The sequence below is a fragment of the Symphodus melops genome (genome assembly GCF_947650265.1).
Source record: "Symphodus melops genome assembly, chromosome: 19".
In the NCBI taxonomy this organism is placed as follows: domain Eukaryota; kingdom Metazoa; phylum Chordata; class Actinopteri; order Labriformes; family Labridae; genus Symphodus; species Symphodus melops.
Genome location: NC_136709.1, coordinates 15,536,110 through 15,560,283, shown reverse-complemented (window position 1 = coordinate 15,560,283; position 24,174 = coordinate 15,536,110). Strand labels below are relative to the sequence as shown.

At 40.7% G+C, this 24,174-nt stretch overlaps 1 protein-coding gene across 8 annotated transcripts in view; it reads left to right on the top strand.

Annotated features, from left to right (window-relative positions):
• Window positions 1-23,449, top strand: part of stxbp5b (syntaxin binding protein 5b (tomosyn)) — a 33,566-nt gene extending 10,117 nt beyond the window's left edge. The window contains exons 5-30 of one of the 8 annotated variants that reach the window (XM_079370458.1): window positions 1,318-1,452; window positions 5,393-5,456; window positions 6,715-6,798; window positions 7,822-7,945; window positions 8,218-8,296; window positions 8,943-9,097; window positions 9,198-9,270; window positions 10,348-10,495; window positions 10,651-10,718; window positions 10,833-10,873; window positions 11,496-11,716; window positions 11,886-12,070; window positions 12,404-12,529; window positions 12,778-12,929; window positions 13,599-13,682; window positions 14,158-14,220; window positions 14,300-14,356; window positions 14,449-14,496; window positions 16,532-16,570; window positions 16,769-16,897; window positions 17,657-17,896; window positions 18,855-19,212; window positions 19,523-19,688; window positions 19,888-19,999; window positions 20,644-20,864; window positions 20,958-23,449. In XM_079370458.1, coding sequence (XP_079226584.1) covers window positions 1,318-1,452; window positions 5,393-5,456; window positions 6,715-6,798; window positions 7,822-7,945; window positions 8,218-8,296; window positions 8,943-9,097; window positions 9,198-9,270; window positions 10,348-10,495; window positions 10,651-10,718; window positions 10,833-10,873; window positions 11,496-11,716; window positions 11,886-12,070; window positions 12,404-12,529; window positions 12,778-12,929; window positions 13,599-13,682; window positions 14,158-14,220; window positions 14,300-14,356; window positions 14,449-14,496; window positions 16,532-16,570; window positions 16,769-16,897; window positions 17,657-17,896; window positions 18,855-19,212; window positions 19,523-19,688; window positions 19,888-19,999; window positions 20,644-20,864; window positions 20,958-20,999 — 3,214 coding nt within the window. In that variant the 3' untranslated portion in view covers window positions 21,000-23,449. Of the gene's footprint in view, window positions 1-1,317; window positions 1,453-5,392; window positions 5,457-6,714; window positions 6,799-7,821; window positions 7,946-8,217; window positions 8,297-8,942; window positions 9,098-9,197; window positions 9,271-10,347; window positions 10,496-10,650; window positions 10,719-10,832; window positions 10,874-11,495; window positions 11,717-11,885; window positions 12,071-12,403; window positions 12,530-12,777; window positions 12,930-13,598; window positions 13,683-14,157; window positions 14,221-14,299; window positions 14,357-14,448; window positions 14,497-16,510; window positions 16,571-16,768; window positions 16,898-17,656; window positions 17,897-18,854; window positions 19,213-19,522; window positions 19,689-19,887; window positions 20,000-20,643; window positions 20,865-20,957 lie in introns of all 8 variants that reach the window. The other 7 variants (XM_079370451.1, XM_079370454.1, XM_079370453.1 and 4 more) reach the window with 7 other exon arrangements.
• The last annotated feature ends 725 nt before the right edge of the window (window positions 23,450-24,174 follow it).

Here is a 24,174-nt window from a genome sequence, read left to right as displayed (position 1 = left end):
AGCATGTACTGCCCTCACCAGCATGATCTGCTTGACTTTACTGCCAACGGTCTCTGTAGCATCGGACTCTGTTAGTTCGTCCATCCTTAATTTTGATTTCCACAGCGCCATTTTTAATTCACGTCTTGCCTGCGAGACCCCCGCTACCTCATCCAACAGGGAAAAACGTCCCGCTGTCAGGGACATATGTGAATAAGAGATGATTCCAGACGCAGGCTGTGCTGACATTTCAGAAGCTCCTGGCTTCAGTGTGAAATTTCAAAACAAAATATTCTGCTGTTTTTTATATGTGAATAAGCAATTGAGGCAAGATTTTCAGGGAGAGGCTGTGCTGACATTTCAGGAGTGCATGTGTGAAATGAAATCAGCTGTATATTTACACGGTGCTGGAGTTATGAGTCAGCGCGGAAACAACTTTGTAAAGAGTAGATGTTAGATGTTTTGCATATATTCTCAACTAAATAAATAAATGCTGCTTTAATAAATATTGAAAGACTATATGAATCTTTTATATTCTTTGAATTTTTAGCTTCTTCTTTTTTACAAACCAGATGGAGCGTCCCCGGTACGTGATGATCAGCAGCTATTTTCAGCTGCGGGGTCGTTTATGATATAGCACTAGGCTAACTGAAGAGCGATCATTTAGCATTGTGGCCATAGCTTTGAGTGCAAATAGAGGCCTCTCGGTTAACCTTGCATGGGTATGCTAGCTGCTTACTTTAATGTGGATAGCATAACATTCTGTAAGTCGTCATTTGATGACAGTCGGATATGAATAATGATCAGGTGACTGATGTGCTACCTCCGTTATGGTTCTCACTGCACTGATCGTCTGTTGCAGGGAAAAAGTTGATCTGCCACGCCTCCAAAGTTTATAAAAATTGTTGTTTTTTTATTTTAAAAAAATTAAAAAAACAACTCGATGTCCCAGAAGTTCTGAATATACATTTTTCTTGTATTTTTTTGGATGCATCGTGAATCGAACATTTCAAATCATTAATACATTTTCCCATCAGGGTTTGTGCAGCCATGTCTGTTTAATGTTACACACGTGGTGTGTGTCTGAATGTGTCTTAGGAGTTGAGAGAAGACAGCAGTGTTTACTCTGCTACTCCTCCCTGCTCCTCTATATATAGTCTGGCTTCATTAGTGTGACACAGAGCAAGGCCTTTGTAATTAAATCTTAGTCACTCGCTACTCCTTCCAGTTGGAGCAGCATGATGAAGGGCTGGGGGGGGGGGGGCTCTTTGATACGACTGAGTCATGATAATAATGAAAAGCCAGGTTGTGATGGATTCTCCTGATCTCCCTTCGCAGAATCACGTACTGCCACCTGCCTTTCCAGAGCAAGTGGCTTTACATCGGCACGGAAAGAGGAAACATCCACATCGTCAACGTGGAGTCCTTCACTCTCTCAGGCTACGTCATCATGTGGAACAAAGCCATCGAACTGTGAGTTTGTACTTCCCCAACTCTCTTTCCTCCTTTTCCTCCTCTCCTCACCTCCCTCGTCTTGCCCATCTTCTCTGTGCACTTTGTGTGAGTCGACGCTGAACCACGAAGACTCCGAAACGAGCAGGAGCGTGTTCGCAGATACAGCGGGCCCTGTCAGCGCAGAACACTGCAGCTCCGATCAGTGTGAGAGGCGGCGTGGAGGTGGTGATTGTGCCTCGCCAGAACTTGTTGCTGAGACGTCTGGAGGTGTTCGCGGGCCCGATTTAAACGGAACATCTGTGATAGGAAGTGCCCACTAGATCACCCCAGTGACTCTGAATGTGTCACCCACTCCACCGTGTAAACACCCACTGTCAGAATCACAAGGAGCCTGACATCACATCCTGTGCAATGGGTCAACGTAGAACATTTCCTGCAGAGTTAACTTGGCCGGCGCCGCATTCAGGTGAAATAAGATTTCACTTTCACAAAAAAAAAAACACTGACTAATATCTTCAGATTGTGTTGTTTTAGTAGCATTGCAGTGGCTGATTCTCTGAATGAAAGGGGCAAAACTTTAGCCTGTCAAAGTTTCTCTTTACAAGGGTTTCTTCAGCTGTTAGTGAGCTATGAGAAATAACTTCAGATTGACTGGCAGCTGAAATTGGAAGCAGAGTTAGTTTGTGTGTGTGTGCGCGTGCGCGTGTTGCTGCTAGTGAATCTGATAAATTGCTGTTTTAGATCTGGGAGTTGAAAGTGTCGGAACACTAAAGTATGCTATCAGCTCAGATAAATGTCTGTGTAACAGACAGCGGAGACGGGAGATGATCTCTGCTGTCTGACTGCAGATGATTAAAGAAAAGCGCTGCCGGCATCAGTGTGAAATTTAAAAAAAAACAACCCAAAATATCCAGTTGTTTCTTTGTAGAAGAGTTTATGCGGTCTTTGATGGAGAAATCTTTCCAACCTTCAGTTTTGCACATTGATTATAAAGCTAGGTAGGTAGGTACCCCCGTTAGCTCCATCAGGGCAAACCTCCAAAATAAAAGAGTGGCATCTGCCCTTAATGAGCGTCTCTGTCGATACGACAGAGTGAGAAAACGAAGCTTTACGCTCGTGCAGCATGTGCATATTCAGTGATGTGACGCAGCTCGACAGCAGGTGAATAGTTCTGCCAAAGCTCCACGTGAGCGTGTACAAGTTCACTCAAATATTTGTGTTGAAGTAGCAGTCGTTAAACATTCAATTACAGATTTGTCCTCCCTTTTAAACGAAGAAGTCAACAAATCAAATTAAAAGTCAATTAATTAGACAACAACATGATCATTCACAAACATCCCTGGGACTTCACCTCCTGTCACTCCAAAGGAGGCCATCAGTGTTGCTGAGTTTTCAGTTACTGAGTTTTCTTCTTCCCTTGTTTGAAAGAAGGGGACGTCTCATCCTGTTGAAATGACTCCGTTTATTCTCTCCAAACTTGTGTTGCATTATTTCTTTTGGCTGTAACTGAACACGTTGGACTCCTGCTTTCTTCCGGGACATGAAGAGAAGTCTCTCTGCTTTGATAAGTGCCTGGAACAGGAGTTGCTGTTGACTTGTCTTAAGCCTGGTAAAACTGATCAGAGACTCCAAACTGCAGCAGAAGGAGATCAGACTGTGTCCATTTAGAAAAGTCATGTGTTCTATGTCAATATGTACTGACAGTGTTGGGCCCTCCATCACTGTGAGACGAGACAAACTAAGTAGTTGATTCCACTACAGAAGTAACAGAAGGGTCTGTGCAATTAGAAGGAAAAAGAATGCGCCAATGCATCTGCCAAAATAAGTTGGAAAGAAGTGACACAATATCTGCACAAAAGTTCATTATTTAGCATCCTTAGTTAAGAGTGTCAGTCCAAATCCTTGTTTTGGCAAATGTAACTTGTTACCAAATTGATGCCATTTCTAAATTCTCGCTGTTCCACAGTTCCTCTCTTGTTTTTCCTTCGAATGTGCCCGAGTGTGGGAGCTCTCGCGGCTCAAATCTGACTCCAAAGCGTCTGGAACACAGCGCACGACTGAGCGAAGTGCATCCGAGGTAGATGAGGATGGAATTCACGCTGCTCGTCCATCACACGGTTTGTGTGGCTCGCTGCGGGAGGCCCCGCACAGTGCGATCCTTTCGATGTTGAGGTTTCATTATTATCGCGCTTCCACGGTGGATCGCTGCGTCAACGACACCATACGTTCAGTAGATGGTTGGCTGGGGATGTCAGGACGCACATATCGGATAATGTGGGTTCAAAATGACAGCGTGGAGAGTCTTTTTAAAAAGATGAGATTATAGTGTGTGGTGTTTGAATTCAGTGGTTCTCAACCGGTCCAGCCTCAGGAACCAACACCAACTCAAACACGTCTGATTTTTTTTTTTTTTTTTTTTTCACAACCATTGAGATTTGTTTAATGAAAAGAATTTGCAGTTTGAACCTCAGACAGTAATAAAATCATGACGTAAACAAACAGACGTGTTTAAGAAGAGTTCATAGACTTTTTGACTGAATGTTTCTCCAGGTACATCAGAGCGGGCTCCATGACCCGACAGCTGAGAACAGTTTGAGTTATATCTCAGTTTTTATACAATCCTTCCATAAGTTCTCCCTTTGAGTATCTTTGTAGTTTTTAGATGACAAACAAAATAAAAAAATAAAAAAAGTTTTGCTCCAATTAAGTCTGAGTGATTTTATCCATGAAGCTTATTTGTTGTCGAGGATCATTTTCCAAAATGAAAATCAAGATTTTCTCTTTCAATTACTCCGCTGCTCTCTCCAGGCTCCCAAGGGCTGGCTGGAGGGTTTTCACCCCCCCCCCCCCCCGTTTTGTTCTGGATGGCCTCCAGACCACAAGTATTTGGCTGAAGTTGCTTTGCCTCGTCTGGACTGTTACTGTACTCTAAAACTGCACAGGGCACTTTTAAAGTTTACAGCTTGTATTTAAACCCCAAAAGACAAAACTCAGGTTCATCTATGAATCCTCAAAGGGAAATTCAGTTTGCGTTTGTCAAATTATATTGATAAGCAAAACTTATCTTAGTCATTAATTTGGCATTTATGGGTTTTTTTCTCACGAGAAAATCGAGGTTAGTTGGAAAAAATAGAGATTTCACTTTGAGGCCAAATTGCCGAGGCCTACTGCAGCTGTAATACCTAAATAAAAAAAGATACATTTAAAAGCTATAATGTTACCAGACATAGAAAAATCCAGACAGACAGAAAAAGAAGAAGATGAACCAACCTCGGTGTATGAGTACATCTGTTGTCAGTACACATTCAGATCAGTTCTTTATATGGATGGTGTGTTATGTTGTGATTACCGGCGGCTGGAGTCGACGTCCGGCTCCATCCCTGCCTTTTACTCACTGCTACATCTGCGACTGTATCGACTCATCAGCAGCAATGAGATCATTAGCCGGTGGAGCCAGACCACATTCAGAGGCAGCAACACTTTCTTTTGGCCAGACCTTCACTTCCTCCATGGCCCTTGCTCTGTTGCCACGGTGATGCAGTCTCCACACACGATAATCTCTCACAGACCCTCAAGTGACCCCCCCCCCCCACACACACACACACACACACACACACACACACATACACATACACACACACTCCCCTCTCTCTATTTGTCTCTCATATGCCATCTCTGTCTCTTTCTGCTGCACTAATGCACATTTTCATCTTCAGCGGTTTTCTTCGCTTTTTGTTCTCAACCAGAGATCTTTGCTTTTCATTATTTCATTTCTTTTTTGGATAACTCTCCTAATTACCTCCCTAATTGTTTTCTTCCCTTTTGAAAGCTTCACAGTCAAATTGATTAAATAATTAATCCATTAATTTATCAGATACATTTTCATCTTCAAAAATACTTTGAATTTTACCCACACGTCTTCAGTCTCTGTTCTCTTTATTCTCTTTTTGTCTCTCAGATCCACAAAGACACACCCCGGGCCTGTGGTGCACATCAGCGATAACCCCATGGATGAAGGAAAGGTAACTATTAGCTGACATCGTCATAATCTGTAGATCCTGGTTTTAAGTTTTGAAGCTAAGAGCGTAAAGGTTTTGCCATCAGGATGTGTACGCAGCGATGTCAGTAAGCGTTTTGCAGAGAGAAAGGAAAGCGGAACATTTCCATCCACTGAAACTGTCAGTGCGAGACGTCATGTTTTTAGTGTCTTCATCCATCAGTAAAAGAGCCTTTTTAGACTCATCCTTCAAACTGTCACACAGAAGAGCTGGAGATAGACCACAATGCATTGCACATGTTGTGTTCTAAGGGAGCTCTGTGGCCATGACCGTATCCACACATTATCAGAGTTCATCAAATATTTAGATCATTTAACAAACCTTTATGCTCATCCACCAACCTCTTCATTTAATGCAACACATTTATGCGGCTTCTTCTTTTTTTTTTTTTTTTTTTCTTTTTTTTTTTACTTCGTTTGGAATCACAAGGAACAACATGTAATCTGTAGTGTTTTTACAATATAGATTTAAAACAAAAGAAAAATCATTTGAGCATACTACACGCATGCATACAGTATACGGATACACACTTTATCAAACAATCTAATATTTCGTGAAGCCCTCAGAGAGAAGCTCATCAGTCCCATGAATATGAATATTTTTTCTCGCACTTGTACTACAGATGCAGTCATTTAAACTGAGCTGTTAGGGGTACGATGCCATGCTGCACGGTACCTCGGCAGTGCTCTGGAAGTGAGCTGCTTACTCTGCAGCGAGCGCACCAATTGCCATACTTTGGTCCGTACTTGGACTTGAACTCGACCCTCTTCCTCCCAACCCAAGTCCCTTCAGACTGAGCTACTGAGACCAAACACACATGTTCAATTCTTTGAATTGTATGAGTCATATAAGTTCACCAGTGACAACTACACAATAAGAACTGATGCATACGATAATATATGGGTTTCAATTGATCCTGTTTTTTTTTAACAATGTGTTGGTGTTTACAACTCATTCAATAAATGTGCTATATTTTGTGTCAGAATTAGATTTATTTTTTTTATTTATTTTACGTGATAATTACCAACATCATACATCGTTCTTCTCAAGCATAAGTCCAGTGAAGTATGAATGATGTCCAGGAGTCTTCTCAATGATGTCCCACACTATGACCGTCAGAGGTGCAGATGATGATACAGCCGTGTTAACTCCAGTTCCATGTGCAGAATGTGCTTTTCACTGCAGTCAGCTAAGCTGTGCTTTGCTCTTCTTGTTATTGCAGCTTCTGATTGGATTTGAGTGCGGGGTTGTGGTGATGTGGGATTTGAAGTGCAAAAAAGCTGACTATCGCTACAATTACGATGAGGTAAGGCATTATTTCCTTTTCTGCTCAATTCTTGTGAGGCTTACGAGGTAATTTGTCCACCCCCCCCCCCTACTTTTGTCACGTCAACATGTCTGGTCTGGGTCGGTTTTGCATATTTGTCACTTTCTTTCCACATGAGCTGAACTGTTTCCTCCTGAGACATGAAACTGTGTCCTGTTAAAGCTCCCTGACTTTACATGTATTATATATATATATATATATATGTACAGACATATATTTACACTGTGAAGCTTGTTATTCACAAACCATACAGACACATTTAAGAATGATATCCAGTGGATCAAATTAAGCGAGAAAAAAAAAAAAAAGATCATTGTTCAAACATCATGAAATGAGGCGACGCAAAAATGTGCAAAATCAAGTTTCCCTCAATCAGAGAAGCGCTACAGAAGCAGCTTTGTAGACGTACCTTCAGGGACTTAACGTGCCATAGTGTGTACTCTAATCAAATCCTTTAAAGACCAAAAACCCACAATGAAACGAGCGTTGCTTTATTCCTCTGTGCCACAGAACACTGTTGTGTTGCTCTGTTGTGTTCCAATAATGACTAAAAACACCTCAAAGAGCCAGGCTGATGCACCTGTTGACATGTTCTTTTATTTAATTAACACACACCATGTAATATTTGAGCTGTGTCCACTCACACCGTCCTGCTGCCAAACTTACTTTGGAGAGCTACGAATGTTTATTAATCCGCTGATCTAAAAGTAGTCCCTAAGGACGCTGGTCTTCTGTTAGCTGAAACTACAGTGCGAAGCTGTTACATATACAGTAATGCATTACCAATTTCTTTAACGATTTAATTTTTTTTATTCTATTTTCTAAAGACTTCACTAGAAACTAAAAGCCCAGAGATCCACAGAGGCTGAGGAAGTTTAATAAGACGGGCGCAAAATGTCTTCTCACGAGCACTTGTTGGAAAAAAGAACGATATGGAGAGGTTCATCCCGTCTGTTGTTGTACAGCTGTAAAAATGATGACATGCCGCTGTGTGTCTTTCAGGCGATCCACTCAGCCGCCTGGCATCACGAGGGTAAACAGTTTGTCTGCAGCCACTCTGATGGCACGCTGACCACATGGAATATACGAGCTCCAGCCAAGGCTGCACAGATCATCACACCACATGGTGGGGGCTGTTGTTAACACACTTTTATTGTTTTACACACGCACACACACACACACACACACACACACACACACACACACAGGAGTATTGAGTCGAAGCCAACTGTCTTTAAAGGCACATATTGAAGCTCAGAGTCTCTCTCTCATCTGAAGAGTGTTACTTGTGTGATTGTGGTTGCACGTTTATGCTTGCACCTGAGCAATCGTACACTGTGCAACCTGCACTTGTGGCAGCCGAAATAAAAAATGCATTCGTGCCATTTGATCTTCTAGGAAAGCAGCCTAAAGATGGAAAAAAGCCAGAGCCATGCAAGCCTATCCTAAAGGTGGAGTACAAAACAACAAGGGCAGGGTAAGTGTGACGGTAAAAAGTCCCCACCCATCCTGTGTATCCTGTTGTAAAAGTGCCCTTTCCTGTTATTTTGTCCAAACAGCATATATATATATATAAAACAGGCCGGTCCTGTTGACTGTGACCTTCTGCTGCTGGAAAGGCCATGCTCTCATTATCTCCATGTTCCACTTGCCTTGTTTTGTTGTGATAATTAGCTAAATTATTTAGTGATCATGACAGATGATTCGCTGTTCCTTTGAGGTTGCATGTTAATTCTGTTTTGATTATTACAACATAATCATCATTATCTGAAGAGAACAAGGTTTTAGCTCCAAGGTCTCAAAGTAAGACACAAAACTTCCCTTAAAAAAAAAAAAACCTGACATAAAAAATTAACTATTTCACTGAAGGTGATCTAATTATCCCTTAGATTCAGGTATTAAGAGGACAGGGATTAATATACTTGTCTTTATAATTAAAAAGTAGGCTAGCTCTTTTGTAGATGCTCCTAAAACGGGGGCAACGTGTCTCCAGGGGAAGCACCAGGGTAACATTTGAGTCTCCCTCTATAACCATTCACTCCTGATTGGACCATGTAGCTTTTGAATTTGTTGAATAAACAATTACAAATGTTTGTGTGTGTGTGTGTGTTTCCTGTACTCAGGGACCCATTCATGGTCCTGTCAGGAGGTCTGTCTTACGATACAGTGGGGAGGAGAGCCTGTCTGACTGTGATGCATGGTAAGAGCACTGCCGTCCTGGAGATGGACTACCCCATTGTGGATTTCCTAACGCTGTGTGAAACTCCATATCCGAGCGGTAAGGCGTCACATTCATCCCTGCACATTTTTGTTCATTTGTCAACGTTAACCACCTGCAATGACAACTTTGCTCATTTCATGTTTTATTTTCTTGCCAGACTTTCAGGAACCTTATGCTGTCGTCGTCCTCCTGGAGAAGGATTTAGTTGTTATAGACCTCGGACAGATCGGGTATTTATATTGCTTTCTTCAAATAGATCAGGAGGAAATCTTGGGACGTGCAACAAAAGCTGATTTCACATCTCTAGCCCCCTCAAATCTCTGGCCTGCCCCTCAAATCTCACTGAGTTGCTTATTCACATCTATCCCTCACAGCTCAAAGTTGTTCCTGCAAAGTCGAACACAACAACAGTTTTTGTCTTTATATCATATCTGCATCATTGGACGTATTCACAGTATTAAATTAAAAGTTGATAAGAATATACCAGCGAGCAGGAATGATTATCAAGATGAAAAAAATCTCCATGAATTGGGTGAAAATGTGGCTATGTATATTCACAAAAGCAGCTAACCTTGGACCGGTTTGTGCGTGGGTGAAATACAAAATTAAATTGAACATTCGACAATGTTTGATTGAAACTTTTTAGACTCGATAAAAAGTGGTCAAAAACAAGGTTATCCACCCGTGCAATATATTCTGAAATGTGTTCAGAAATCTTAACTGTATCGTGTTTTTTAAATACACATGAGCGATCACATTTTTTCCCTTGCTCCTGTTCTTTAAACGTTCCTGAAAAAACAGAATATCTCACTTTCATTAAGTACGACAGGGAATCGTTTCGTGGTCAAACTGGCATTATGTTCTTTTTCTTTTAATCTGAACGTTTGTTACCTTTCCCTATGGCTTTATTGCTTCTCTATTTACCATTTTATTCCAATTATACAGTAAGAGGAGACACTTTTGAATCCATTTTTATTTTTTTATTGCTCTTGCATTATGCAGTGTGGGTGGGTGCATATTAAAATGTATCCAGTTATTGTAATTACCTAAGGACAGCTCCCCAACATATCCCATAAATAGAGAAGATGCAGACCTGGATTTACAGTTCCTTCAGCTCACTACTGATGTTTTGAAACTCAGTTTATTTTCAATAAACAATCTTTCAGTTTCAATGTCAAACATTTATTTAATTTGGTCGGTCAGGAGAAGCAACAAGGAGTCATTGCTTCTCACGTTGAAAGAAACGTGCAGATAACATACACACATGGTAATTTTCCAATGTAACATATGGCTTAATGTCTTGGCAGGTACCCAATATTTGAGAATCCATATCCTCTGTCTATCCATGAGTCACCGGTGACCTGCTGTGAGTACTTTGCCGACTGCCCTGCTGAACTCATTCCTGCACTTTACTCGGTAGGCAGCCGGCAAAAGAGACAAGGCTACAGTAAGAAGGTAAATAACTTTCATTGTCGGTGTTTAAAGTGCATCGGCCACTGGAAATGACTTCTGGATTCATTAGATATGATCTTAAACTGGTAACAAAACTAACAGATGGCTTTAAAAAAAACAATTATTAACTAGCATGTGTTTTGTTTTCCTTCTCACAGGAATGGCCCATAAGTGGAGGTAACTGGGGCCAAGGCTCTCAGAGTTACCCTGAGATCATAATCACCGGGTAAGTGTCTTATTAGCAAAGGATTGGGTTACAAATATAATAATTGTTTTCATACACATGATGGCATTTTCCAAATGATCTTATGGTTTGTTTGTTTTTTGGTCCAATAAATAGACATGCTGACGGGTCGATCAAATTCTGGGATGCTTCTGCATGTGAGTAGTTTCCTATGTTTTTACACAGCTTTGTGTGCTTCTTTTAGATGGGTCTGGGTTGTTGTTACATTTAGTACAGGTGTAATAATTGCCATCAGAAGTCATATGGTAGGTTAAAAAATGTATGCATAGTCTAGCATTTGCATGATACAGTTGTTTTAGTTCAGACTACATTGAAAGTTCATCTTAGTCGACTAAACGGTTAAACATCTTTCCTCTTGGCACTTGAAACAAGAATTACAAGTTGGTTGGACAAATTATAAATATTTATACATGTTGGTCCTCAAAGCCAGTCAAATTTCATGCTCAAACTGTAGTCATAGACTGTGGGCTTACTCGCCGCACTTGACTACCAGGATGTAAACAAGCTCTGTGAACAGCGTGGTTTGGCCGTATTTTTGTTTATTTGTTTGAGATAAAAATGTATGAAGGCTGTGTAAGGTTAAACTGGCATGTTGACCAAAGCAGTGTAATCACGCTTAGCATAGGCATGTGGATATTAAGTTAACTTGCTGGTGTTGCGAGCACCGCTATCGCCCGTATAATAAGGGACAGGTCCAGCTTGTCAACTACTGTGGCAACTGTTGTTTATTTTACCCCTTTGTTTGTTTGTCTCTCAAAGTAATGCTTCAAGTGCTGTACAAGCTAAAGACTGCCAAGGTGTTTGAAAGGACTCGTGGTAAGGAGGAGAAGCCGAGTACAGATATAGTGGACGAGGACCCGTTTGCAATCCAGACCTTGTCCTGGTGCCCAGAGAGCAGGATGCTCTGTGTGGCCGGTGTGTCCGCCCATGTTATCATCTACAGGTTTAGCAAACAAGAGATCACCACTGAAAATGTGCAGGTTGGTATTCCGTGTGTTGTCAGGAACATGTCAGCTTATTGTCATACTGTGCATATTTATCATTGTTTAAACCTTGTTTTTAAATCTTTTGATAGTTCATGCGTCATCTGTGGTTAAAAAAGGAGCTTTTACAACTGTTTTGAGATGTGACATTATTTCTTATGTTCAGCTTTTGGAGGTGCGGATGCAGGGTGAGTTCAGCGACGGGGACTCTCCGGATCCAGGAGGGGAGCAGACTCCCACCCTTCCCACCCCAGGAGCTTCCTCCAGCCCGCAGGAGGGCGAGCCTCCCACTCAGCCCTCCACCGGCAGCAACTCCTCTGATGGACCCCGTGACAATATACCATGCCTACAGTGAGGACTATAACATTCTTCTTTTTGCAAGATGTCTAAAGTTTTACTCAGCAATTTAGGTTACAGTCAAGAAACCTGAAATTATTGCTTAAAAGGTTATTTGAGTAAGTGATCCATTCAGTCCTCAGTCCTTTAAGGTATTAACACACCAAAGGAAAATAATCCTCTTTACAAAAATATGAAAAAAGATACAAATGTTTTGTCAGGGAAAAGGCTTGATGGGGGAATATCAGTTAAGAAATAATCTTGTCAGTGTGACTCACCCCATAGGTGATAAATCTTTCCAGTCTCATGTGCAGCCTGCTGTCTCATCCTGCTGTGTGTTTGATGCAGGGTGCGGAGCTCCCCGCTGAAACAGTCTCCGGGCTACCAGGTAGAGCTGGTGATCCAGCTGGTGTGGGTGAGCGGGGAGCCACCTCAGCCAATCTCAAGCCTGGCTATCAACTCCTCGTATGGCCTGTAAGTCCTCACAGCCAGCACACATAATGTTTTGACAAGAGATCACGATGACTTAATATACATATGTGTCTTGATAGTGATTGTTATCGCTGTGCTTTAGCTAAAGATGTGCATGTAGAAGCTTCAGTTGCATCTAGTAACAGAGAAACTGGATATACAGCCTGTCTGTATCATTGCAACAAGTTGAGTGCAAAAATAGCCTCTTAATCCCAAGACCCACTCCGTTACTCATTCCTCCATTGTTTCAGTGTGGTGTTTGGAAACAGTAGTGGTCTCGCTGTGGTGGACTACCTCCAGAAAACCCTGCTCCTCAATATGGGCACGTCGGATCTGTACAGCCCATCTGACCCCTACCAGAGGCAGCCTCGCTCCCCACGCAAACAACGGCAGCCTTCTGGAGGTGGGCCATGTTTTTCTATTGGTCACTTTCGGGGTGTAATGGAACTTACACATTCTACCCCAATTTACACGATTCACAGCTACCTTAAAAAATTGTGATGTACCCTATATTTAGCAATTCAAATATTCATCTGAAGGACTCTTGACTGTTAGAGGCTGGTTAAGATGCAGGGCTGACACTTGGCAGCAGCTTTGACTTCGCACAATGAGCACCGCCCCCTGCAGTAGCTCCTGCCCCTCAATAGGGGGCATCGCTGACAGATTCTCCATCTGTTCAGTTGGACCAGACCAAGTGATCTTTGCAGTGAGAGTAAAAGCTGTATCATTGCAGCAGTGTTTACTTTTAATTCTTTTAATGGTAATTATTAGTTGAAAATTTCTGTCATGTCTATTACTGTGTTTTTGTCTCTGCCTGATCGTCTTGTTTGGTACTCATTCTTTTCAGTCTCAGTGGTCTGTTGCTACATTTAAAACTCTTTTATTTAACTGCACTATAATGAGTAGCAAAGTTTAATTTATGCACACTTGAAAAATTTATTCGGATTACTGTTTAGTTTTAATTAGAAATCCTGCAGCAAGCCCCTGAGACTTGTATCGTTCTTTTTCGTTTGCACTGTTGATCATTTTCCTGTGTCACTGTTCTTACTGTCACTCTCTCTCTGTGGTAAAGACGTTCCACCTGTGACTTCTTGCATGTCCAGACTTTCTAACATGTATTCTGACTCTGTGAAAAAGCTACGCTCATCTCACTTCAGTAAGTCATGTTGTGTCAGATTTTCCCCAACACCCTTTAAGTATCGTTTCTCTCCTCTGAATTTTCCCTGTTTTCTCATAAGGATACGCTCCTTGTTATTGATTTAGCAACCCTAAATCCCCCAAATCCTTTCTATTGACTTGAGAACATTTGACAGTGAGCTGGGAGGAAATTGGGAGACTTGAGGGCACTTCAACAAATTCAGGTTGTGTATCTTTAAATCCTACTATATTTTTTCCTCGACAAACAATGCTGGCACCCTAAGCTATCAAACTTGTTCTAGATTTGTGAAGTGAACTCAAGTGTGGCTTTTTTCCTTCACTGTCTGGTTATGTGTCCCTGCCTTTTCTCAAATAGGTGACCCTGTTCTTGTTTCCACTGTATTCACTTTAGGAAATAGCAGAGACATAAAGATTATTCTAAAAGAATAAATAAATTCTGCTGTGTTTAAACAAGACTCTCGCTCCTCCCTCAGCGCTCTGTGATTCCAACGATGGGGCCAACCCCTCAGAAGATCGCTGCAAATCACCTACTTCAGGTCAGTCTCCTTAAAGTCTCCTTCCAAGAAAAACGTCATTTCTAAATACTTTATTTCAATGTTGCCATTTGTCACATAGGATCTACCTCACCTAACAATTCAGATGATGAACGAAAGCAGAAGTTCATAGAGAAGGGTACTGTATGTTAGAAAAGCTGCATGCCTTCTTTATTTAATAAAAAAAATGGCTGCAGTTTTCTGATTTGTCTCTTTGAACTTTATTTCCAGTGAAGTACAAAAGCAGACGTTTTTCCAAGACGGTTGCCAATGACTTTGGTACTGTATCATCCACATGTATTCTCTCCAGAGACTGTAGATTTAAAGTGGACGTAGCAATCACAACATACTAGTTTTCTTTTTGTGCATTTTATAGTCTCTAGTTTTGCATCTTGACTGTTGCCATGTTGGATTTTTGTTTTTGTTATTATGATGACAGTGTGTGGAGCTAAATATAAGCTAGTAAATGCTTCACCATCTGCAAACACTTGAGCTAGCTTAGATAGCAGTGTGCATTTTGAATTAACTGTAACTGTCAGTCTCATCAGGAGGCTTATTTTTGAAAGCAAAGACTTTAAACGAAAATTAGAAGAAAAAAATGCTACACTATCAGCTAACGCTGAACTAGTGCTAGCTTAGTTAGGAGGGCACATTTGAAAATTCACTATAACAGATTCTAATTAGGAGCCTAATATTGGCAAGACTTTAAGTCCCAATAACTGAACTTTAAGATTTTCTAACTGCCTTGTCATTAAGTATTTCCAACCAGGAAAGAACCAATCCCAAGACAGAAGGCGGGACAGTTAGCGTGGACAAAGCTTTTGAATTGGTTAAAAAATTAGTAGTACAGGATGAGTCATCAGAAATTTGAAATGTTGTTTAGGAAGAGAAAGTGCTTTATAATTATGTGTTGAAATGTGTATTTGGCAGATGAATGAATGTTTAACACTAAATAAACACAAAAATATGTTTTTTATATTTGACATCTAAATCAAAATAAGATGCAACTGCTGTGCCCTCAGCTAACGCTTGACATGTGCTAACTTTGCTAGCAAGATGCATACCGAATGGGGAGGCTAATTTTGGCTAAAGCAGAGAGGCTTTATATAAAAATGATCAATTTTGAAGTAGTAGTAGTAGTACAGAAAACCATGCTGCATTGAAGAAGACTTGAATTTACCAAATGAGACAATACACTTTAAATCAGAAGGAAGTAGTGTAGTTTTTCTTCGACCTCTTAACTATTTGTTTAGAATATTAATGGAGTCACTTCCTGCTGGTTATTAGATAAAATGCAGGTTAAAAAACTGCAGCATTACAACTTTGATTTGACTCTGAGGCTACATCCACTTTATATTTACAGTTCTATGATCCTCTGATTATTCGTTCTTTTCTCTCTGAATAACAGCAATCTAACCACACTGTGCCTTAATCCTACGTCAATCTGTGCATCTTGTGCCAATGAAAGAAAGATGTGCTATTATTAAATGTTTTGTTACTAATCATGGTCTGGGGTTTTTTCAGCTGATTTATGAAATTCATAAGGATCCAGTGCATGACAGGATTTCTTTGTAGATCGTGGCATCACATTTTCTATGCATTTTTTGTCTTTATATTTCAACAAAACTATGAAACCTGTTGCTTCATAGTCTGGACTGAAAGCAATTTAATCAAACGCATAGAAAATCTGCATCATGCCTTTTTTCTTGATAGCACTAATATCTAACCGTGTCACTTAAATATTGAAGTGGACCGTGTCTCTTTGATTGTGATTTTGATTCCAGGATTCAGCTCTGCGTTTTCACCGTTTGGCTATCTGCTGATTTTTCCTCCTCCTCTTCCTTGTGCATCACTATGTTCACTGAATTGCAATTACTTCAGTTCTTGTCTGCCTCTTGCTTTGTTTGATATTACAGGCCTGCTGCTGTCTGTGACGCCTCGCAGCTTCATTTATATTCTCAGGTTTTCTCTAAGGGTGGTTATAGACTGCAACAGACAACTTTTGGGTGTCTTGGTAGCAGACAGGAAGTCAAATAGTTAAGAGAGAAAATAGAATATTGTTCTCCAACCAATACATGATTGGCCTACGTCGGACATTATATACTGTGTGTATGCCCTCAACAGTTGTCTTTCAGTCTCATCACCACTCTTAAGAATTCATCGAACCAGTGTTTACAGTGAAACGAATTAAAACTAAAGTTATAAGCTTTGAAAGACATTTCTTTCTTATCTTGCAGATAAAAAAAACAAAACAACATTCACTATTAGCTTTCATTCTCATCTCATAAAATAGGAATATTTGTTTCTGTTACAGCCAAGATGTCACGGAGAATTAGCTCGTCTCATGACCAGGGTAAGCCAAAAACTACTGAACCTAAGCTCCTGACCATCTCAATGTTTTACCTACAGGTTTTTGTTTTCTTAACTTCTCTCAACTCCTGCTACTCTTTCTCTCTTCTGGCACGCTGGTGCTATTGTGAGATTTCTGCTGTTTTGGGATGTGTACTGTAAGTTTAGACAAACTCTCTGTCTCTGTTTGCACGGTGAGCAGAGGAGCGTTCCCAGCGTTGGCGCTCTCTTACATGTAAGAAGCGTGTTTGTAGTGTGAACGAAGACAAAGCGGAAGCAGAGATGAGCCGGAAGGGGGGCGTCTGTAGAACTATGTCAGTCTCCGTCCTCAGTGAGTGGACCAGCCGTGGTCTGACTTGTTCTGAAGTGTGATTACTGGTACTAACCCCCCACTGCTGCTGGGGCTTTTATTCTGAAAGGACTGACATATGACTCTAACCTTCTCACAATGGTTGTTTGATTCTTTTTCGAGGAAGCTTGGCTGACTCTGCTGCAAAGTGTTAAAAACTTGCTTTTCTTGTTTTCAGTATTTCCTTGTGAAGAATACACGTGTCGGGCGGTTCCCTCTGTGTCACAGATCTTTCTGTGTTTCTGTTGGGATCCATCATTAGCTTGTTTTAAAGAGGATAAAAGCTTGTGCTTCAGCTGCCTTCAGCACAGTAATGAGCCATGAATAATTCTTGCTCCTTAAATACCAGTTCTTCCTTGGGACTCCCTGTTGTACAACACACATTTCTTCTGCATTTTTTCACATTGAGAATGTTGTTTGCCAAAAAGGACATTATAAAAACTATTGTCAAAAAATGTCAAATGGCAAATTGAGCAAAAGCATCTCAATGTCAAAAATCCTTTTTTGGTGGGTAGTACAGTACTAAGTGGGTGCACTGGGTTACTTACTCCCATAAAAAAAAAACCAATAACGTCAATGGGAGATGTTGTCCCCTAAACATAAATCAAAGCTATAGCATGTTAACCTGGTTTTCACCTGGTGAATTTTACGTCATTAACACCTCTTACTCTCTCCTGCTTCAACTTCATTTCACTTTTAAACAAACTGTTTTTCTCCTTTGTTCTCACTCCTGCTGTTCAGACGCCAAGGACAACTCATTCACCCGCTCACGTAGTTCAAGTGTAACCAGCATAGACAGAGAATCCCGAGAGGCCATCTCCTCCTTTCACTTCTGTGAGAGTTTCCCCAGAAAGAATGACAGCATGGTCAGCCCCTGTCTGCTGGTGGGAACCACCCAGGGCTCGGTGATGATGGTGGGCGTCAGCATGCCGCCCGGCGGAGACCAGCGGCTGCAACAACCTGTCGGCATCACCTCCTACGGTAAGAAGCTCTGCTGAACTGGATTTGAATTCACCATCCATGACCTCTCTGGTCAAACTGTAAACACTGTAAGAAAATAAAAGTACAAAGTCATGAAAGTCAGCTATATTCAGAAGAGTTTCAACATGATTGATGAAGAAATGTCATAACTGTTGGGAAGAGTCATTTCCTTCCTTTATTAAAAAAAAATAATTTTGAAATATTGTGATGTTTTCAGTGTTTAAGGAGAGGGACAGAAGAAAATAATGGTCTCCAGAAATATCTTTTCTGGAACTTTACTTTGCACAAACAGTGAGTAAAATCACTGCAGTTACTTGTGATGTAAGTTATTGAATATTCATGAGCGAGATTTCATTATCAAAGCCCCACAAATTGTCTTTTGCCTAGAAGATCTGTATGTTACCTTTTCAAGCAGAACTTGCAGGTTAACAAAATAGTGAACGTAACATGGAGCCCACATGGCTTCAGAGGGTTCATGATGGGATTTACAACTGGAACCAATCATTGCTAGCTTTAATTTTTTTTTTTTTGAAAAAAACTGTATTATTTTTCTTTGCCTTCAGATCATATTAAAAAGGATGTGATAAAGAAACAGCAAAGAAACACAGGAGAACAGCATGGTTAATTTATTTAACACTTGTGCTAAGTCTCATTTTTATTATTATTATTATTACTATCACTGTATCATTTTATTAGGCCAAATATTGCGTGCAGTCCCTTCATTTTTTCCTGGAAAAATGCCATGTACCGGTACAAGGTATATCGCATGACATTAACAAACTGGGTGGGTTGTAGGGTGAATTGTGGATTTGGGTCATTTCTTTTTTATCACAGTTCTTGTGCAGCTGTCCTAAATGGAGAGATCTACTTTGCGTGGCATTGTGTGCTAATTTAAAGGCTGTCTCTTAATCCAAGATGAAGAAAAAAAAAATCCCTTTTTTTGAAACTTGTTCTTCAGGCACCATGGCAAGCCTCAAAGGAGGAATTATGACGATGGCCCTGCTGGACGCCGCTGGAGCTCTGCTGCCCCCTTCCTACGAGCCATGGTATGACGCAAATGCATCAGATGAGGAGAAGGAGAAGAGCCGGAGACGCAGGCCAGCCTCCCCTCCCTCGTCACAAGAGGGTCAGGATTCCCAGTTTGCGGTGCTGTGTTCCGAGAAACAGGCCAAAGTGCTGGCTATGCCCTCACAGACCCGACTCTACAAACACAACATCACAGAGACCTCCTTCGTGCTGAGGGCCGACGTGGTGCAGATGGCCGGAGCTAACTGCATTGCATGTTTCTGTGCTAACGGACATATCATGACTCTCAGGTAAACCCTCAAGTATGTACTGACTAAAGATAAAATAGATGATTAAAAACAGTTGTAAAAAAATTACAAGGTGTTCTAGGGCGCCATTTGCAGGTTCCTGTGTACAGAGGCTGTGATGTCAGAGTTGACGGCCCGGGTTTGAAACTGCCCTGTAGCTCCCCACCATGTTGTCTCCCACTTTCTCTTTCCCCAATTTCCAGCTCTATCCACTATCCTTTCTCTCAATTTAATGCATAAAAAGCCCCAAATTTCAACAAAGAAATTACAAGGTGCTCTGCAATTACAATGTTCCCTCTTTGCATCCTGACAGTTTGCCCAGTCTACGGCCCCTGCTAGACATGAACTACCTGCCGCTGACGGATATGAGAATAGCCAGAACGTTCTGCTTCTCTAACTTGGGTCAGGCTCTGTACCTCACCTCTCCCACCGAGATCCAGAGGATAACCTGCAGTCAGGAGACCTGCGATAACCTGCAGGTCAGACACCCTTAAGTAGATAATGAGATTTACAATCAAATCCAATCATTCTAAGTCTGTATAGAAAATACTTTCCATGTTGGAGGAAACAACTAAAATGGGGGTTTAAAGACCTTTTCTTTTTGTGATGGTGTACTTTGTCAGTCTTTATTTCCACACGTATTATAGGCTGACGTGCTGATGTTTGTGTCTTCCTCAGGAGATGCTCAGTGAGTTATTCACTCCTGTGGAGACACCAGAGGCTCCTAACAGAGGATTCTTTAAAGGCCTTTTTGGGGGAGGAGCTCAATCTCTGGACCGGGAGGACCTATGTGAGTACAGAACGCCCTTACTTTTGTGAATTATGGGAATTTACAGGAATTTATATCATATCCAAGCATGAATATTAACATTTTGTTTTGTCCTAAGCAGTCGTCCATGCAAAATAATACATTAAAAAAAAAAACATTTAAGCAGATTTACAACAAATGTTTGAAATATATTACCCCATAATATCATCAAACTGACTTCCCTTTATGTAGTCCATGGGCTAAAATGTTTGGCTTCAGTAGTCTTGTGCGCTGAGCTCAAAATGTGTTTCAGGCTTCTACAGCTAATCTGTGCATGTGATGGGGGAGTGCACAGTGCATGTAGGGGGCGTGGCCTCACCTGCAGTTAGCTGTGTGCTATGTGAATTTGATTGAAGTAGATATTCAAGTGTACTTGCATGAAATCTGGTTGTTTTTGTCAAAATTATGCTACAATACATTTTCATTTTCTCTATCTTTATCTAAGTTCCCTGTTTAGGGCCAACCTTCAGTTTTGTAAATTCCAGGTTTATTACCAGAAATTCCTGTGAATACCTGTGAATTCCCATGGAAAGTTTCAAACTTAAAAACGGATTCTATTTCAAGATGAACGTTTACATCTTAAGTGCCTTACATGTTAATTGGATTTCTGGTTTTGTCTTTGGTAGTTGGTGAAACAGCTGCTGGTAAGGCCTCCCGCAGCTTGGCGCAGCACATCCCCGGCCCTGGGGGCATGGAGGGCATGAAGGGTGCAGCGTCCGGCGTCGTTGGAGACCTTGCAAGAGCCCGAATAGCTTTGGACGAGAGAGGGCAGAAACTGGGCGAGCTGGACGAAAGAACAGCAGCCATGATGGCCAGCGCAGATTCGTTCTCCAAACATGCTCATGATGTACGCCCCTGAGAACTCATAAAGTACTTCAGAATATTCTCACATCAACTTTTTCACGTCTGACTGTCATCTTTTCTCTTTTGCTCTCTTCAGATGATGCTGAAGTACAAAGATAAGAAGTGGTACCAGCTCTGATGTGCAGCGTGTGGAGAATCGGACTCTGTAATCACGCACACCGGTATCTCTGAGGAGCTGCAGGTCCCAATTCATCTTTTCTCTATTTCTCTCCACATGGGGGGCGGGGGGGGGTTCTGCTCTACAGGCTCACGCTTTTATTGTCAGCACAAAATCACACACTCTGGCATTACCTTGGTCACAAGAGGACTGCCACCGAGTACACACCGGCCGAACCAACAGAATGAGACTGGAAAGAAATGGAAGAAGAGGAGCCCTTCAGAATCTCTCTTTCCACGTCACGAGGGCATGCAAAAACAGGAATGAGAGAGGGGACCTTTCATATCCATCCGCCATGCACTCATATTTATCTCACATATATATCTACACACCCTGCTGTTTTGTTCTCAAAGAGGAAAGACAATTCTGCGAAACCTGTACTTGTGGTGGCCTGATTGCGAGTGTTCTCTTTTCCTTTCTCTGCCCTTTATGGTGTCTGCCAAACACAGTGGACTTAAACGAGGAAAAAAAGTCTGATGACCTTCAAAATCAACTGTAATCAAGTCAGTATAGATGTATGTATCTATAGGAGTGGTTGAATCAATGAAGGACTCGTGTACGTTTATTTTTCCAGTCTGAAGTTTTTTTTTTCTTTCTTTAGTTTTTTTTTTTTTTTTTGGTCCAGAAGAGACATTTGAAGCACTTCAAATCGTAGAACGTAGACAGAGCGATGATGAATTATCGCCTCTCACCGAATAAGGGCTGGTAGAACACTAGTTCATCGTGACCATTCCTCTTACAGCAATCGCCAACCGAGTTGTTTTAGGTGAAGAAGAAACAAACGGCGGGTTTGCTGAGAGTCCCTTTTGGCTTGATTTCAAAATTAGATTATTTATTGGAGCAGTGTAATATACAGGAAGTAAAATAAGTTTGTATTAAGGGCATTACATGGATCTGTTTTGTTGATTAAGTGCACAAAAACGTGCTTAAAAAAATGTTTACCCCTGATGAAGAGTTTACATTGATCTATCATAAAAAATGAAGAGTGAGACACTGGAAATCCTGTGAAGGTCGTATTGCTTTCCTGGGGCTGTAGCGAAATCATGTTAGAGAAAGATGAAGTGTTGAAGGGCAAGACAAAGATTGTCCTCCGTGTGATTGGCATAAATTTATATTTTGGTTACAATTTTAGTTTTTGTGATAAAGATTCTATCTAATCGTGATTACACAGATTTTTGTTTTTTTTCCTCGCGATTCTGTCATAGCGTGAGTTGATTTTTGTCTCGTTTCTCAATGTGTAAGGGGAAAAAAAGCATGTGTCTCTTACAGCACAATGGTAAAGGTATAAAGGTATGCTGTTTGTATTTGTAGCTGCCGGTAGAAATGACCAAGCACTTTTGAGTGTTCCACACTGTGCCATTGGTCATCTCTCTCTGAACCATTCACTTAAAAAAAAAAAAAGAAACTTAAAAAAAAACAAAAAACTCTCTTCTGCCTTTGCCTCATGACACGTATATGCTAACCTCTACCTATGTGTATGTCTGTGTGTTTGTGAACATACATATATTCTGGAATATGTGTATGGGCGCCAATATTTATAATGCTACATAGATGCAGTGTATTACAATAGGTCTTTTGAGGTTTTTCTTTTTGCTTGACAGTGTTTTTTCAATGTGATTAACTAGAGTTCTAATGTAATTAGATTTCTTTTTCATGAGGTGCAAGGACATGCTGCTATTTGTGTCAATGTAGGAACATCATCTGTTGGTCTTTTGTTTTGAAGAAGAAAAAAAAAAAAGACTTTGTCGGTCCAGATTGCTGCCAAAAGTTGTAAATTACATGACAGCTGGACACAAATCTGAGTGCAGGTTCAGATAACGTGACATCCTGTATGCTTGCGGCCATGTTCTTTTACGACACCAAAGAGTTGCTTGATTTCACACAGTTGTCTAAGTTTAAGAGTCCGTCTGGATTTATTTTCTTTTTGTCTAGAAGTCTGCTGTGTGTAACGGGGAGAAAGTAGATTGGATTTGGGATATTTTTGTGGGCATGCCAACCTCATTCCCCTAACTGCTGTGTTCAGAGGACAGGCAAGGTGAAGCTGAAGAGTTTCATTCCAAAATGAGATATCCTCCAAAGAAAATCATGTCAAAGGACTCATGGAAAATGGTTGCAGGCACGAACAAAATATGTAAGACTTTGTGTTGATTAATTAACTTAGATTTGAGAGTATTAGATAGATGCTGTATACTTTGGAGATGATCAGCTATCAATCACACCAAAAATGTTTTATCTAAGATGGGTGTACAGCATTTTGGAATAAAACCCTTCACTTTTAGCTGACTGATTTTAATCTTCTCTACTGTATACTACTGATATAAACCCATGAAAATGAGCAGCTGAGTGGGTTTTGCACTATTTTTTGTATTTAAAAGAAGTTTGTTCGTATGATTTTTAAAACGTGTTCATTTCTCCTTGTCCCATTCTCTTCTTTTTGAAAGGACCAAAACATGACAAAAAACCTATGCTTATCTGTGTCATTTGCCAATTATGCTGATTGCTTCACTCTCAGATATGTTTTCCAATGTCAGGTTAATATCTAATATAATATATATTTGAAAACAACAAAAATATAAAAAAAAAAATATATATATATATATATATATATATATATATATATATATATATATATATATATACTTTTGATTTCAATGATCTATTAAAGATACATGCATAAGGATCTATCATCCAGACATGACAACAAAACATTTTATGGTTCTGTATTGAACATGCTCATCTCTGAATCTAGCTTTGCTACTGCAGGAGGGTCATCTCCTCCTGATGGGCCGCTGAGTCGTTCTACAAAGTGTGGCCTCAACTTTAAAGTGCTTCAGTTTGCAACATATATGTCCTAAATGGTCCCTTATTGCACATTGAAGGATGCATGATATTAAGTGTTTACAAACTTGAAACAACCATGTATTATCCCTCTTAGAGATCGTCTCCTCTGGCGTTTGTATTTACCACCATGTTGAACAAAACTCAAGTTCTCGTCACACATCCGGAGGCCGTCCCACTGCTGTTTGATCATGCCAATTGTATAAGTGTGAGAGGATTTATTTATTTACTGGTACATGTCTTTATGTTACTGTATGCTCCATGAAAACTTCTTGCTTTCCCTGTGCTGTAGAAATGC